Source organism: Sinocyclocheilus anshuiensis, unplaced genomic scaffold (assembly GCF_001515605.1).
Source record: "Sinocyclocheilus anshuiensis isolate Anshui unplaced genomic scaffold, SAMN03320099.WGS_v1.1 scaffold454, whole genome shotgun sequence".
Classification (NCBI taxonomy): Eukaryota; Metazoa; Chordata; class Actinopteri; order Cypriniformes; family Cyprinidae; genus Sinocyclocheilus; species Sinocyclocheilus anshuiensis.
Genome location: NW_015548217.1, coordinates 1,625,965 through 1,643,128, shown reverse-complemented (window position 1 = coordinate 1,643,128; position 17,164 = coordinate 1,625,965). Strand labels below are relative to the sequence as shown.

The 17,164-nt window shown below is 36.6% G+C and overlaps 1 protein-coding gene across 6 annotated transcripts in view; it reads left to right on the top strand.

Moving 5' to 3' along the window:
* The window catches only part of mprip (myosin phosphatase Rho interacting protein), a 64,945-nt gene that overhangs the window by 35,802 nt on the left and 11,979 nt on the right, over positions 1-17,164 (top strand). For all 6 annotated transcript variants that reach the window (XM_016440855.1, XM_016440857.1, XM_016440856.1 and 3 more), the window contains exons 9-16: positions 2,041-2,148; positions 4,706-4,762; positions 6,051-6,119; positions 6,246-6,335; positions 7,179-7,288; positions 7,377-7,917; positions 8,778-8,915; positions 11,094-13,598. In XM_016440855.1, coding sequence (XP_016296341.1) covers positions 2,041-2,148; positions 4,706-4,762; positions 6,051-6,119; positions 6,246-6,335; positions 7,179-7,288; positions 7,377-7,917; positions 8,778-8,915; positions 11,094-13,598 — 3,618 coding nt within the window. The remainder of the gene's footprint in view (positions 1-2,040; positions 2,149-4,705; positions 4,763-6,050; positions 6,120-6,245; positions 6,336-7,178; positions 7,289-7,376; positions 7,918-8,777; positions 8,916-11,093; positions 13,599-17,164) is intronic.

The following is a 17,164-nucleotide window of genomic DNA, read 5'->3' as shown; positions in this document are numbered from 1 at the left end:
TTGAAGTTGAGCCACTGATGTCACATGGACTGTTTTACCGATGTCCTTGCTACGTTTCTGTCTGGGAACATTTCAGCTGGTGCTGGCTATGGGAGGGTCAGAGAGCTTTCAGATTCCATCAAAATATCTTAATTTGTTTTTTGACGATGAACGGAGGTCTTATGGGTTTGGAACGACATGAGGGTGAGTAATTGATGACAGATTTTTCATTTTTGGGTGAACTATCCCTTTAAAAATGTAATTACAACATTTCGGCGCCGATAGCCTCGTGGTTAGTGTGTCGACATATACAGTGCAACTGCGCTCAAGGCGACCCGAGTTCGATTCCCGTCTCGAGGTCCTGTGCCGATCCCCCCCGCCTCTCTACCCAATACTTTCCTGTCATCTCTCCACTGTCCTGTCTGAATAATAAAGGAATAAGAAGCCCAAATGTAACACTCCAAAGAGAAAGGAAAACTTGAAATCGCATCATATGACCCCTTTAAAAAAAAGTAACTACAACATGATTCAAGTAACATTTTCTTTATTAACCATCTGCTTAAAGAAAGTTTTATTCCAAGTGCAGCATGCATGAAGTATATGGTAAATGGTGCAAGGTGTTAAATGTAAAACAAATGACTTGTTAAATATCTTTTCAGAAAATATGCATGAAATATGAAGTACAAACCTCTCTTAAACATCTCTGTTCAGAAATAATATAAAATAAGGCAAAATGGTGACATTCAGTTTTAAAGGTCAAATCAAAAAGTCAAGACAATTCAAATTTAAAGCAACTGACAATATTACAGCAGTAGTAGGCAATTATTAACAGTAAATGAAAATGGCAGCAGCTTTCAGCCTATCAGCATCATGCAAACATCAAATATCAAGTTGGCAGTAATAGTTCAGCACAGGTTTCTGCTTTTCCAGTGTTTTTCTATGTAAACATGCACTTGATAGGCGTGATTTACCATTGCACTCGCTTCTTTTGCAGTGGCTCGCACATGAAACAGCTCTAAAAACGCAAGTTAAAAGAAGTTAAACTTTCGTCTCATAACTTTGCGTTTTTATCTTAACTGTTACTGTATTGTCAGCGTGTTTAATTGTAGCATTTGGTAATATTTTTATTCAAAACTGTGATTGCTCGATTTAAAAAAAAAAAAGAAAGAAAGAAAAATGCCAAAACATTACATTCCAATTAATCGAATGTACTTGTCCAGCCCTAATTTCATCCTGATCCTGTCTATCCAGACTTATTTTATACACACGCACACACATGCCTACTAGTTGTGCTAGTATAAGTTCACTTTCCTTTGTGTCTGTTTCCACTTACACCGGTTCAGTGCAAGGAATGGTGGTTTCTCAACAATGTGAGCAATCTTGTTTTTATGACATTCTTTACTGATGGTATCGTCCATTTGCTGCGTAGGGTTTTACGTGTGTGTGATCATTGAAGGAGCACAAACTGCATTTGTTTCGCAAGCCAAAGTGCTCTGAAAAATAACAAGGATTATTGTTGCAAGCAGACGCATATGTCAGTGTAACCAAGGCTCAAGTTGAATCTAAAATGAGGCTGAGAGCTTCTCAGGCTGAAGATTGTTATTGTTTGTGCTGCTTTCAAGGTCAGTCCAGGGTTTTGATGTGTTCCTGGTGTTTTCTGCCTCATTCCGAAGGCAATTGAACTGTTTATGAAGCCTCTCTGCTGTGGAGGTCAGTGATCCTCAGTGTCTGTCAAGTATTGATATTATTCTACAGCAGATGGACCTAATTACGCAACTCTATCCAAGCAAACTGCTCAGACATCAGGCAAAACATCTTCAGAGAATGGATAAACAAGTCCACAAACTCTTGAATGAAACTTTAACATTTGATGTAACCCTTTAATAAATAATTTTATAAGTAAGGCAATCTGCATGGATGCATTTATCACTCATTGTCCTTCATTCGAGACTGTCTGGTGTTGGGCAATGTTGGTTATATATTGGAAATTTTATAATGCATGCTTTATGCATACCTGTATTCTGCGCATTAAATAATCTTCTGTTTCTTTCACACATTCAGGAGCAGAAGATGGACCCAGCCCAGGGTTTAGACTTCCATCACTCCACCCTGCCGCCTCTGAGACGAGCCAAATCACTGGACCGCAGGACCACCGAATCAGTCATGACAGTAAGACAGATCCATCTCTCTGTTTTCTCTCAGCATCACTCCGCACAGATCCTGGACAGTCATAAGGCATTTCCATTATAATCAGCGAACATTGTGTGTGAACCGCTGCCAAATTCTCCACACTGGCTCTGTTGTTCTCTGAGGTTCAAAGGTTAAAGAGAGCAGCAGCTGGATTTGGCATGATTTGAAGGAAAAGATGGACTACTGTTTTGGAATATATTAGTCAGCATGATATAAAGAACATCTCGATTTACACAGACTTTAGCATTAGATGGAGATCACTGCTGTCCAAAAATCAATCATTGCTGATTTTTAATGCATTGTACAGGCTACAGTGATGTCATCCGGTGTCCTTTTTTAATGGACATCTTTATTATTTTAAATAACATAACTGCTTCATTCTTTGTTTATAAATTGCAAAAAAAACTTGTCAAATTCATGTGGTGTGAGCAACAAGCAGAAAGAATTTAAATATCGCATAATTGGACCTTACAAAGCAAAGTTGAGGTTGTAAAATGTCATTTGGTGTGACTCTCAAAGATGTCAGTTATAGTTATGATTTAATACTTCATGATATTTGGGGGAAAAAAAAAGTTTTACCTTGAAAAAATGTATCTTGAGTACTGATTCTAAAGTGTTTTAATGAGTTTAGTATAGTTAACTAAAACTAAAACCATAAAAATAATTACTTTACGTGAGGTAAAATAAACTTTAACTAAAATATAATAAAATTATAACTGGAATAACAATAACTACAAATTTATATAGACATAGTAATAATAAAAATGACTATAACTAAAATGGAAAGTAGGGATGTAACGATTCACTAAACTCACGATTCGATTCATGATTATTATAATTTTTTTTAACAAAATTAGCAGAGCTGAATGAGATGCAGATTCACTCTCTGCCAGCAGGTGGCGCTTAAAGCGTTTCCTTGGTTTCCGCTGTAAACAAAGCAGCGCTGAACTTATGAACTTTAATATGCGTTATACAGAGGCAAGATGAATAGAAAAAATACCATCTAAACTTTTCTAAAGACAGTAAGTTCCCCTCAGACATGCATTCATATAAACTCCTACCCCTAAATGAATCTCGATTTGTTTAGCATCTCAACCGATTTGAATCGTCACATATTTGAATCGATTTTCAACCAGCTCGCAGTTAATCGTTACATCCCTAATGGAAAGTATAAAAAAATACTTCTAAATATTAATAAAAACTATAATTGTATAAACTATAATTTAAAGTGTATAAACTATAATAAAAATTAAAAGGAAAATATAAAAAATTCAAGATATTAATAAAAACTATAATAGTATTTAGATAACTAAAACTTAACATGAAAATGGAAAATACAAAAATAAGCACTAATTCAAAATTTTAATAAAAAGTATAATAGTATATACATTTCTAAAACTTTCAAATTAACATGAAAACAGACAAAAATTAAAATAAAAAATTCTAAATGAAAATGGAAAATATAAAAATAACAATTACTTCAAAATATTAATTAAAAGCAATAATACTATATCAGTAATACTAAAATAACACTGATGAACAAGTGTTAAACTATTTATTTATTTTTTAAATAGATTTTTCCTTGATCGTGGACACTCTCATTTGTCTTTGACCCTTAAAACTTACTGCTGGTATCTCCACTCAGACTAATCCTGGTCGCCCTCTTGTTTCTCTGTGCTATTTGTGTACTTCATTGTTGTAAGTCCTCGGATGTCCTATTCCTCGGTGTGTCGCGTGTTCCTCTCTCCTGCCCAGGTCATCTCCAGCTCGTCCTGCATCCAGCCGCGTGTTCCTGTCCTCTCACGTCCGTGTGCGCAGTCTCACCATGTTATACATGTTGCTCTCTTTTCAGTCTGTGTGTATGGAGAGCAGTCCTTATCTGTGTGTGTTTGATGAGCCTGTGTGTAGCTCTGTCCAGCACTCTTAACACACAAATGCCTGTTGTGTTGCTCCTCAGCGAGCTGTGAAGTACAGATGCTCTGAACTGGCATGTGGAGTGTGTTTCTCCTGTCTGTCAAAAAGACAAAACGGTGGGTGAAATAAGTATTGAACACGTCACCATTTTTCTCAGTAAATATATTTCTAAAGGTGCTGTTGACATGACATTTTCACCAGATGTCGGTGACAACCAAAGTAATCCATACATGCAAAGAAAACAAAACAAATAGAAATTAAGTTATGTGTCAACAGCACCTTTAGAAATATATTTACTGAGAAAAATGGTGAAGTGTTCAATACTTATTTTACCCACTGTAAGTGACTATCAAGTCAAGTACTCCAGAAAAACACCCTGGTTTGCACCGTTTTCTCTCACCCAAGAGTGTCAAAGAGCAGAAAAGGCTTGTTGAAGTGTGTAGAAATGAGGCGTGGATGTGAGTAAATGCTCACGATCAGCAGCGGCTGTTCTTCACTCGGCACACCTGACATTCATTCGTTCAGCTCATCATGCATGAAGATCTGTGTGATCGCACACGATATGACACACCTAACTCCACTGCTTCTGTTTATTTACAACTGTTTCCCTCTTGGATTACAGCCAGACCTGCTGAACTTCAAGAAGGGTTGGATGGTGAAACTTGATGAACAGGGCCAGGTGAGCTTATGTTTCTCTGTAAACAATAAACAAAAATAATCTCTCACTGATTAGATCTCACAGTAGTGTATGGAAATTAAATACCGAACCCAAGTGCTGGGCAATGTTTCACAGCAGTGGGAAATACATAAATAAACATAAATAAAAGCATTGCAAATGTTGCTGAATTTAGTGCTTTTTAACTTGATAATTATATTTCCTAAACATGTGTTTTTAGAACTTTTTTTTTATATATATATATTAAAATCTTTCAGTATTATTATTTTTATTATATGTAGGTGTTATTGCTGTTTATTACTCTTTCATTATATTATTCATAATAATACCAATTATTATTAGTATTTATAATAATAATAATAATTTATATTAATTAAACTTATTTAATACTTATGTTATGTCATATTGTAATGTATAGTATTATATGGTGATGCATCGAAATTTTGTTTTCATTTAGCCAAAAACTAAAATTGTATTTAATAATAAAATAATATAATTTTGTTTAGTACTAAAAGTTTATTTAATAATAAATTAGTCAAATTTAATATAAAAAGTCAATGCTCAAATGCAAACCTTTAAATTGCTCATAAGGCAGGTTTTATAACATTTTAATGATGCATTAATTCGTTGTGGAAATATAGACATTTAAATGGTGTCTGTAATAACTTGTTTTAATCACAGATTTATTCAAACACATTAATAATGAAGACCGTAATATAAGGAATGGCTTTTTTAATGTAAAATTTCCGGCCTTCGGTTTTTGGTGGCTGAAATTTTGGTGCATCGCTAGTGTTGTATCATTTATTATTATATAATTTCCTCTAAGTCTTACATATTATCAACCTGTGGCTTAACAGCTTAAAAAATAAAGTTTAGCAATGAAATTGTCTTATTGACCTCTGTATTTGATGTTCAGCGTTTACAGAACACGTTCTTAGTGTTAAATGCATCATCTCTACTTACTGATCTGCTTTCTGACTTCTCGTTGATCAAAGTTGTTCAGCTCAAATGGCCCTGACTCAAAGCACTGATGCTTTTAAAGGGCATAGTACACTTTGATTGCACTGCAGCAATAGGTCAAAGTTGAAAGGATAGAGCCTCTCAACTTTATCACCATGGTCTTTAAAGAAGGATAAATGTCTTAAAAACAACCTGTCCGTACATCAGACACATGCAGGATCCTCCCGGACCAAGAGCTCTCTCTAACATTATCAATTTAATTTTTATCTGTATTATATTTGATCTATTCCAATATCTTATTTCATTTGCCATTTTATTATTTCTGTTTTAGTGGAAGAAGTATTGGTTTGTGCTGACAGATCACAGTCTACGATACTACAAAGATTCTATTGCTGAAGAGGTAGTTCACAATGCTGCAATAGCAGTTTGTTTTTCCAGATTTTTTCCCTCTAGATTTGCATTTAGCCTTATTGCTGTAATGATAACATTTCTCTCACTGAATCAGTGTTTTTTTTTATGTCAACAGGCGTCTGATCTGGATGGAGAGATTGATCTCAGTACATGCTATAATGTTACAGAATATCAAGCTCAACGGAACTATGGCTTCCAGATTCATGTAAGTGTGTCTAAAGCTTATTTTTATTTCATATTTTATGTAATGTTATTTTACTTTTTTTTTATTTTATGGACTTTTTATTTTTGTTGTATTTTATGCACTTTTTATTCAAATTTTGTTTTATGGATTTTTTTTTGTTTTATGTCGTTTTTATTTTATGGACTTTTTAATTTTATATTTTATTTTATAGACTGAGTTTATAGACTTTTTATTTATGTTGTACTTTATGGACTTTTTATTTTATATTTCATTTAGTTTCATGGATATTTTATTTTATGGGCCTTTTAAACTTTATTTTGTAACTTTTTTTAATCTTACAGACGTTTTATTTTATGTTTTATTTTTGGTTTTATTTTATTTTTGGACTTTTTTGTTTTATGGAGTTTTTATTTCATGGCCTTTTTTATTTTATATTTTATTTTGTTTTATGGACATTTTTATTTCATTTTATAGGCCTTATTATTTTATAGTTTGTTTTTTTATCTAATGGACTTTTTATTTTATATTTTATTTAATTATTTAATTATATTTTAGTGACTGTTTTATGGAGTTTATATTTCATGGACTTATTATTTTATAGAGATTTTAATATTATATTTTGTTTTGACTTTTTATTTTTGTTTTATTTTATGGATTTTTATATTTTCTTTATTTTTTCTTTAATTAGATTTGTCATGTTAATAAGTTTTTTTTAGTTGTACGTGGTTCTTGTAATGGATTGTCCAAGCACTGCAGGGACAGATAGTCCAGTTCTTGACCTGAATGTGTCTTTTTATTGTTTTCCAAGAGTTTGAAGAATTTATTAATCAGAAGATTCTTCTGATCTGTTTTTGCTCACACCAGACTCAAGAGGCGGTGCACACACTCTCCGCAATGACTGCAGGAATACGCCGCAACTGGATCCAAGCGGTTATGAAAAACGTCCGGCCGTCCACTGCACCAGATGTTGCTAGGTGTGTTACCATGCATGATGCAGTAGCACAAAAATATGTTTTTGTCTTTAAAATACTTATGTTTTGCATATAAAATGTTTTGAAACAGCCTGACAGATGAGCACGCTTCCTGCGGCCCGTTTGAGAGTCTCGCCCGGCCTGACATCACCCAGGACTCCCCGTCCTCTGAAGCCTCAGTAGAGCGGGAAGGTGGAATAAAGAAGAGCCGAGCGAGAGAACGGAGGCGAGAAGGACGGTCCAAAACGTTTGACTGGGCCGAGTTTCGTCCCATCGCCCAGGCTCTGGCGCAGCAGAGAGCGCACGAGGCAGACACCTTCCAGGCTGAGCTAGCCGAGAGAAACAAGAGGAGGGAGGAGAGGCGGAGGAGGTACGAGAGCGTCACCGGCTCGTCCTTCGATCCGCCCGCTGACGCCGCAAAGATGGACTTTGAGAGTGTGGGCGTGGTCCAGGTAGATGCTCCGCCCCCATCGGTGGAGCGGCAGCAGAGAGTGGAGGACGAGATCGAGCAGCATTGGCAGCAGGTGGAGAAGACACCCATCAGGGAGGAGAGGAGGGTGCCTTTGCCCTCCACACATCCCAACAGAGACGCATCAGAGCTGGAGAAACTCGTCGAGAGCTACAAAAAAGGGGTACGGGCTTCAAAATCCAATGCACAGTTATTACTTTAAACTAGGGTTGTCAAACGATTCAAAGTTTTAACCTTAATTACATGATGTGCCGAATAATTAATCTAATTTAACACAAAATCAATCACACATTACACAAGTTGTTAGGAGTTATTGTGTTAGATGTTGGTTTTTAAACCAAATGATACTTTAAATATGTAACTAAAAGTGGTATTAGGTGGCTGTGAGTCATTGAATCATTCATTCAACTGAGTCAATCAAACAAATGATTCATTCAGAAGTGAAGCAAGTGACTTGTCTTTATGAATGAGTCACTGAATCATTGAATCACTCGATTTGTTCAAAAACGTTGATTCATTCAGTAACGAATCACAGCTGTGTGTTGTTCAGAAAACAATAACAGTTCTGCTGTGGCTTTGTTTGGAACCATTTTCGTTTGTGAAACTGAGAAGAATATTGACAATATTGTGTAGTATAAAATTTTGCAGAATTTTAAATTCTTGTTAATTGAACTGTAATGAAGCAATATAACGTTTGCACTGCTACAGATATTGGGGAGAAACTGCACTCTTGCTGGTGTGATATTGATACTATATCATATGATATAAATATGAGAGGGTCATTTTTTTGCACTCATATCTTGAATTGTAGGCTTATATAACTGCATTTTAATAGACTCCATCACACAGTCAGTCGTCCTGAATCGTGTTCATCAGGTTTGGAGACAGTGGCGTTATTTTCTCTATAATTAATCGCACCAAAATAATGTGTTCAACAGCCCTAGTTTAAACATCCAGAGTTGAAAAATGAAATATGATATAATTTCAGATCATAACTTCTCTTTGTGCTGTGGACATTGTTAGGTTGAAGAGCTGAAAGCTCAGTTGGAGAGCTGCCACCAGCAGTTAATGGACTCCAATCGGCACAAGCTGGAGCTGGAGGGTCAGCTCAAAAACGCTCTTGAGCGCGAACAGCAGATCCGTGCTGGTTACATTTCACCGGTAGGCCACATTTATGTCATGGTTTTCATAGCGTATTCAGGTATTGCCTGATTGAACACATAGTGTGTCATTATTAGGAGAAGAACAAACACATGGCTTCCATCTTTATCATCGAAGCTGCAAACGCGTGCTTTGCATGTCTAGAGACCGTTGCATGTAAACGAACAGTGCTCTTTTGCCTCTACTTAAGATGCCTCTTGCCATGTTCAAGCAAAATGACATTAAAAATTTCAATTTCATGCAAGCTCTATTGCATGTTCCAACATAGAAATTATTAACAATAACTGAACATGAATTAATAAATATACAATGATGGCATGAAAAAATACTCTGAACTTACCATGCCCTCCAGATACATTCATACTCAATGATACACACTTTAAATTACTGGAAAACATTTACAGCATATTATTTAAAAAAATATTTTGTTAACACTTTACTTAAAACCATTATGTATAATGGATTAAAAAGGTATTCGTAATGTATGTTGAAATGCATTATTAATAAATAATTGTAACCAAAGTTAAAATGCATTATAATATTTGAGGGTTTGTTTACAATGTGTTTTAATGCATTATACTTTCTAAAGGTGTAACAATGAATAGATAAGTATTATAGTGTATTATCTCTGTGGTTAAGGTTGTTCATGAGATCATACAATGCATTGTACGGTGCATTACAATGCATAATTAATGCATTAAAAGTACTTCTATACTTATTAAATATATAAAGGATAAAAGTAAAATGTGACCAATGTTTTTTTTAAATAATATACTTTTATTAGTAGTATTTATGTAATGAATGTTTAAAGTAGGGCTGCACGATTAATCGCATGCGATATTTAACGCGCATCTTGTCAGAAAGCCGGTTCTGTAATCAGCGGTAAATTTCCATCACCTGCGGGCTTTCACATTGAGCAGCATTAACTACACAGAGCCGTTGTTCACTGATGAGCTGCGCAAAAAATCGCACGAATATGAACGTGGTTTAGCGCAGCTCGTCAGTGAACAACGGCTCTGTGTAGTTAATGCTGCTCAATGTGAAAGCCCGCAGGTGATGGAGATTTACCGCTGATTACAGAACCGGCTTTACTGATAAGATGCGCGTTAAATATCGCATGCGATTAATCGTGCAGCCCTACTTTAAAGGTTTGAAAAATAAGAGGAACACAAAGTTTTCCATGCCAGATCTCTTGCCTATTTGTATTTTCTCAAAATCATTGAGTATCAGTGTATCTTAAGGGTGTTGAAAATTATTTATAAATGCATCTTTTGCAGAATAGTGCTACATGAACATTGACATATGAAAAGATGCCTATTCAGGAATACATGCATGATGTGTTTTATTCATATTTAACATTTATTCATTTCATTTTAACCTTATTCTTGACTTCTTCCATATATGCTATAGAGTACGTCTGTGTATTCGTGTGTGTGTTATGTGTGCGTATATGTTTGTCTTTAGTGTTTGTTCAAAATATTGTTGCATTGTCTTCTGAGCTTAATTTGGACTTCTCAAAATTCTTTTATTGACTTATGGCATTAAGTAGCTACAGTTATTTTTTTGTTCTTTAACATCTTGTAGTATATCTTTTCAGTATACCAAAATTAAGGCTTATATGTATTAAAAGCAAATGTGTGGTGATTTTTATCTTAAGCATGGCATTGTTCCACAGAAGGTGATGCTGTATGTTGAATATCTGTCCAAGACACATTTTCATCTCCACCAGCTAGTTTTAAAGGGTTGTCTTTTACGTATTTATTTATTCAGGTTTGCTATAAACAGACACAGTAGGGGTTGCACAGTAGTTCAGGTTAAATTGTTCCTCAAAAGGCCTGCTGGCTTAACTGGATGGCATGTAACTGTTCTGGCATTCTTAGCTAGCACTAATTTTGCATTACTTACCCCATGAAACAACTCTTTAACCTCTTAATATGCATGCATTGTTTCGAATTACTAACCTTTTGCCATTAATTTTTTTTCTAGCATTCTAATGCGCCTTATTCCATGAAAGAAGCTGAATGAATTTACTCTCCCTTTAACCTTAATAGATTGATTCGACACAGTTGTTGTAATAAAATGTACATTTACCTCAAATCCTCAACACTGTTCGTTAAAAATGATTAGCGTTGTTCATCTGTGCTGACTGTTAACCAACTGTCTGGTCCCTTTTCCAAGCTGGAGTCCCCTTTGAGTGTTGAGACAGAGCCCCAGATGAAGAGGACTGAACTGGTTAGTTCTCAAGCTCAGAGCTTAACAAAGAAGTACCAGGAAACCAAAGAGATCCTGCAGCTTCAAGAACTGAAAAAGCGCAACATGCAGGCACAGCTTGGCCTTTCTCTCTCACACTGGCCCGCAAAGGAACCTTACTTTTCTGACACCAAAAAACCCGCCACCTCTGAGGTCTGTCCCTCAAACTCCATTCAAAAAACGGTCAGCTTCATGCTTCAGGATAGCGAGGGAAAGATCAGAGAGCTAGAGAGCTTGATAGATGCCAGTGAGCCTCTGACATTAAGAGAGCTGATAAAGCTCATGCATTCACATAGCGAATACGTTGGGGTAGAAAGTCCTCAAGGACAGGAAAGAAGTGAGTCAGTTGGAGAAATGCCGCAGAAACTGTTGGAAAGCCTCAAGAACCAACAGGAGAATGAGACAATGAGGAAAAGCTTGGAAAAGGCTGGAGACTGTATTCGGGACTATGAAGCTCGTTTGGTCACCATGGAGGACATGTTGGGAAGAGTTCATAGGCAGAAAATGGAGAGTTCGTTTGCACTAGGTTGCTCGAGGGAAGACCATCCGGATCTGTCGCAGCAGGTGGAGTTGCTCACGAGTGAAAACGTAGCTTTGAACCAGCGCTATCAGGAAATTGTGAACCAGTTGATAGAAGCTGATCGAGAGATAGACAGGCTGAAAGCTGAGCTTTGTAGACTACGTAGCGGTCAGCAATATCCACATTCCAACATGGAACAGGAGCAAGAAAACAAAGAGACCTCTGAGAAAAATGTGTACAAGGGAGAACTCCATGAAAAGTCACAGAAGCTACAAGAGGCTCTTATTAAATTGGAAACTCTTGGTAATAATTTGAAAGATACAGAGAAAAGATTGCAACTTAAAGAAGCAACTCTTAGGGGTCTTGGATTTCTGGTGGCAGAAAGTGAAAAAGATGATAAAGAGTTAGATTCGGAGACAGATGACCTCAAGCGCCAATTGGAGGTCCTTCAGTCCAAGCTTTCAGAGAAGGACAAGCAGCTTCAAAATGCTGAGCAGGTCTGTAGAGAACTTCAGTCCCAGAATGCGAAACATGAAGAGACCGCAAGGATGTGTAGTCAGATGCTTGTAGATGCTCAGGAGGAAATTAGGATGTTGAAAGAGAAGGCAGGCACTCAAGGTACGTTTGGTAGTGAACCAGGAACAGAAATTGGGCGCCAAGAGTTGATGCAAAAACTCACAAATGAAGGTGTAATTGAGGAAGTTGTGGAAGAGTTCAAGAGCAAGTCTAAATCTCTTAATCATCTACTTGACATGTTGGTAATAGGCAGTAAGACAGATTTGTCCAACACCGGCATGGACACCAACATTTTGGATGAGAATCATGGAGGAATGATGGAGATGTTTGAGAGAATGATTCTACATAAGGTTTTAGCTGGTTTAGAGGACTGTCAGAAAGGCTCCGAGGTTGAGCAAACCCTAAGGAATGTTGTAGAACGTATGCTAGTGGATAATGAAATGCTGCTTCTTATGAATAAGCTCTCCAACTTCCAAGAACTTCAAAGTGACGCAAAACCTGCATCTTGCACAGAAAAAAGCGCTGGATATGGAAATGCACTGAATGAAGAGACAATGAAATCGAATGTTTTGAATCGGTTGCTCGATGATGCTGCCAAACCCTGCGTCATGAAGACTCTCGCTGAAGTCATTCAGAAGAAAGTGGCGTTATTGAATCAAGCCGCTTCTGCTCTTAGAGAACGAACTAATGAGGAGCTTCAGTCGTTGGCTTTGACTCTGTCAAGCTGTGGCTCTCAAAGAACCTGGTCGGAGTATGTTCGTGAGGCCATAATGGACATAACACACATGTACTTGGTAGTTCTTCAAATGTTGCCAAGGACAAGACCGTCAGACCTGTCTGCATGTGCAAATTGTGCTGATTTGAGAGCACAACTCGAGTCTGAGAAGCAGGTGATGTCAAGCGTTCAGAGTCCCATCAGTGTAACCCACATTCAGATCGAAGGAGAACCAATTGACTCTCTGGACAAGGCCATACGGCTTCAGGACATGATGGCCAAGCATAAGAAGGAGCTGCGAGAATTAAAGGAGGCGTACGAGCAAGAAGCAGAAAAGCTGAGGCTGGAAGTGGCCAAGGCTGGTGAGACTCTGAGACTGAGATCTGAGGAGAACGTGAAAGAGATCGACTCTCTGACGTTGTGCATGGAGAACCTGAAGAAGAAGCACGAGATGGAGCGTAAGGACTTAATAGCACACTTCAATCAAGAGATGGAAGAGCTTACGGATGCTGTCGGCCCTGTTGAACCTGCAACAGACGGCGAGCCGAACTCAACTTCCCTCAAAGTGCGGATCCAAAAGCTCGTGTCCCGGCTGTCCGAACTGACTGAGGAAACAAATCTGCAAGATCGTGATGCGACATTGCTGCGTCTGAAATACGAGAAAGACCTGGAAAACCTAAAGGTCAAGGAGTTCCGTGCCCTTGCTGTTCTCCGTCTGTATTGACTTCATGTGGCAAACTTAAACCTGATCCTTTCCCCTCCTTTTCTCATACTAACCCTGCTTTGTGGTGCTTTGGTCTGGCCTAATATTTCTCACCAGTGATGCATGGCTGCTAACAATAGGTTTGCATGTACGGTTTAACTCTAGGAATTTGGATGAGCCAACTGTGATGAGAGGAAAATACACCATTCTCTCACTGAAGAAGCCATTTCTAAATAATTTAAGTCCAATGGAGAACAATTAAGAATCCATGTGTCAGACGTTTTGGAGAATGCATAACTGCATACTCCTTATGTCAGCAAGTCTGAAAACGTATGTGGTTCTCCTGGTTGACTTTGATCTGAACTTGTTCTCACACTTAACCTCTTTGCCTGATTAACAGCCAGTGCTCTTTGCATAAATTGCTGCTTATCTTTGATAACTGCAAAATGCCAGCTGCTTAACTTAATAACAAATAATGCATGACAATAACTGAAATGTTTTATTTTAAACAATTGTTTTAAGTACATATGAAAGTATTTGTGAAAGAATTGGCTTTGAAGAGAGAGATGATTAAATTGCGTTATGTATTGTTAGAATATAACAAATTTAGATAATAAATTATATCAATTACAGTATTGCATTGTTGCACCAACTAAGCGGAACATCTCGCAATTTAAAATTTCCAAGTACTGACAAAAAAAACAAAACAAAAAAAAACCGTTAATGTTTTGTACTCTGTCACTCAGTTACTGATTAAAAACACATGCATAATGGGATAATGGGAAAATTTAGAATAATTTCAGTAGTTTCTATTATATTTTGTCAGTGTGATGTGGCCTTAAAGACCAGAGCAAGTCAGTTCCTAACTAGATCATTTTGCGATTATGGACAAATTATAAACATTAAATTATGAGGCCAGTTTCAAATGGCGTTGGCATTGGTGTGCAATGGTTATTTACTTTTTTCTTTTTCTTTATTATTTGCAAAACATAATTATTTACATAATTTTTGCTTTGGAGTTGCAGGAATATTTTCTCATTCCCCCTACTACTATTTATTTTCTTGCAGTTTGTATTGAACATTTAGCGTTTAAGTTGGTATGTTACTTCTTACAGTTTATTCAATTTATTTATTTTTACGATTTATTCAGTTCCTTTAAGATTTAAAAAATACATATAATGGCAAAAAAATAGCTCTAAATGCTAAATTTGTTATCAATATGTGCTACTGGACTCATGTTTGTCCGGACAAAAGAGGAAATGAGATTTTCCACCCAGAGAGGCTGCTCTGAGTAAACGAGTGCAGGTGCGGCTGTGATGTGATGAAGAGTTGGCCTGTTGTGGATCAGGACACAGGCCATGTCCCTGGACAGTGGACACTAGTCCTTCAAAAACAACTGCTTAATTCACTCCCCTGTTTAGAACTGAGTACAGAGATTAGGGCCATTGAATAGACAGCAGAAATGCATTAAGTTTGCACAGTTTGAAGAGCATCTCTTGTACTGAAATTAAACTCCATGTTGATGTATAGTAGCTCTAATCCTATAAGAGTCTTTGCATTGATGGCAAATCTTACAAATATAGGTGCTGCATTTTTTAAATAGAAATTCCAGTTGTTTTTCAGACGTGGGTCTATATAAATTGAAATTTAAAACAATATATATATGGACATGCATATGTAGCGCCCCCAAAACTTGGACATTTAAAGTCCCCCTGTAGTCAAATATTTTATCCCTTAAAACTTATCTTTGATCATCAAAATTACATATTTAAATGTTTTTTCTTGTGAAAATAATTTTCTCATGCCTTAAAATAGCTTGAATGTAACTACACCCTTGCCTCATTTACTATACGCGGATCTATGAATATGCAAATTAGTCCCGCCTCCACTCAGTCACACAGCCAGCGCCTCCTGATCCACTGAACTGTAGTAAACGCAAAACAGTGGCATACACGGATAATGACCGATAAAACTATGTTTTTACTAGCGGACAACTACAGTGAATACTGTAACATTCGTTAAAGTTACTTACTTGACGATGTTGTGTCCTAAAATGCCTTGAAGACTCGAATGCAGCCGTTTGTGATTGTTAATTCGCACCCGCGAGCATACACGTGTGAAGTGCAGACGCCGATGCGGGAGAGGTGGGTCTGACCCCGGGCTACTTTTACACTGTTGCCGCGGGCTATAATGCAAGTTAGCGGTTCTAAATTCACATTAAACCACAGCTTCATGGGTTTTTTGCTCTGATTTATTTTTGGTTTTGTGCTGGTATTGGTATATTTTGCATGCTAGTGATAGGAATTGATCCCTTGACGTGATTGGTTATTGGATTGTGATGTAGCAAACCGAGGTCTGTTTCAAACTGCATTTCTGGGCCACATAGACAAATAAACAACATAAAAAAACTTGATTTTCACTACAGGGGGACTTTAAGCTGCAAATGTTTGAATTTCAATGCATTCAAATCTTAAATCAAGTGTCTGTACCCTAGTGAAAACAAAATATACTAAAATTTATTTGAAATGTATTTATTTTGTGCTAAGTATACTACAAATGTATTTACATATTTATGTGTTTAATAAAAATACCCTGCAGTTGTATTTTTGCTATACTAAACTGGTATACTTAGTCTTCCAAATTTGAACAATTTATTTTTTGCTTAATGCACTTTAATTGTGCAAAAGTAGTGCTGAATTCCAGCTAAACATATACTGCAGTATATTTTATTGAGCTAAAGTGGAACTATTGCAAATATACTTTAAATATCTTGCAACTGATAATACAAAGATCATAGAGACCTTATTAATAGTGATATTAAAACACATTTTAGGCATAATATTAAGAAATGTGCATTGCGCAATAAAGAAATACTCCAAATAAAGTTTCATTATAATTTTATATCAGTCAGTCTTAATTTAGGTCAATAAATATGTTTGAAGTATACTTGATATGAAATAAATGTATTTTAAATTAATTACGGCATAGGACCTTTTTACCAAATCAAATGCTAGAGCTTTTCTGAACTATTTTTGCGTTGACTTTTAACTGGTGTCAAGGTGATTTTAGTGCATGTATGAAGTCAGTTCTCACAGTTCATCACTATCAACATGATCCACCAACATTTGACAACCTTAAACTGTCCAATACTTTTTATCTTGAGTTTGAACAGTATATCTACTGCTTTATCATTTAAAGACTCTTTTGTGGTCTTTCTTTATAATAAATTGCCCTTCCTTTGATATTTTGTATCTAATCCAGTTATGTTCATGCATTAAGTCTGGCTAAAGTGTCCAAGTGTTTGGGATGAACATTGAATGAACAAACAGTCCCATCACAGTGTGTGTATTTGTTTATTTTTGAGAAGCGATCTCTCACTGTCCCCTTTATGTCATTGTAGGTTATTAATACCTGGCTATGTGTGGACACTCTTCTGTCCACACATCGCTAATCTCTGTCGTCTGTGTAAATGTTGTCCTTGTCACAGTAGAAGTGGACTTGAATCGATCCGAATGAGATGCACTAAATGCCGCTTCATGCATTTC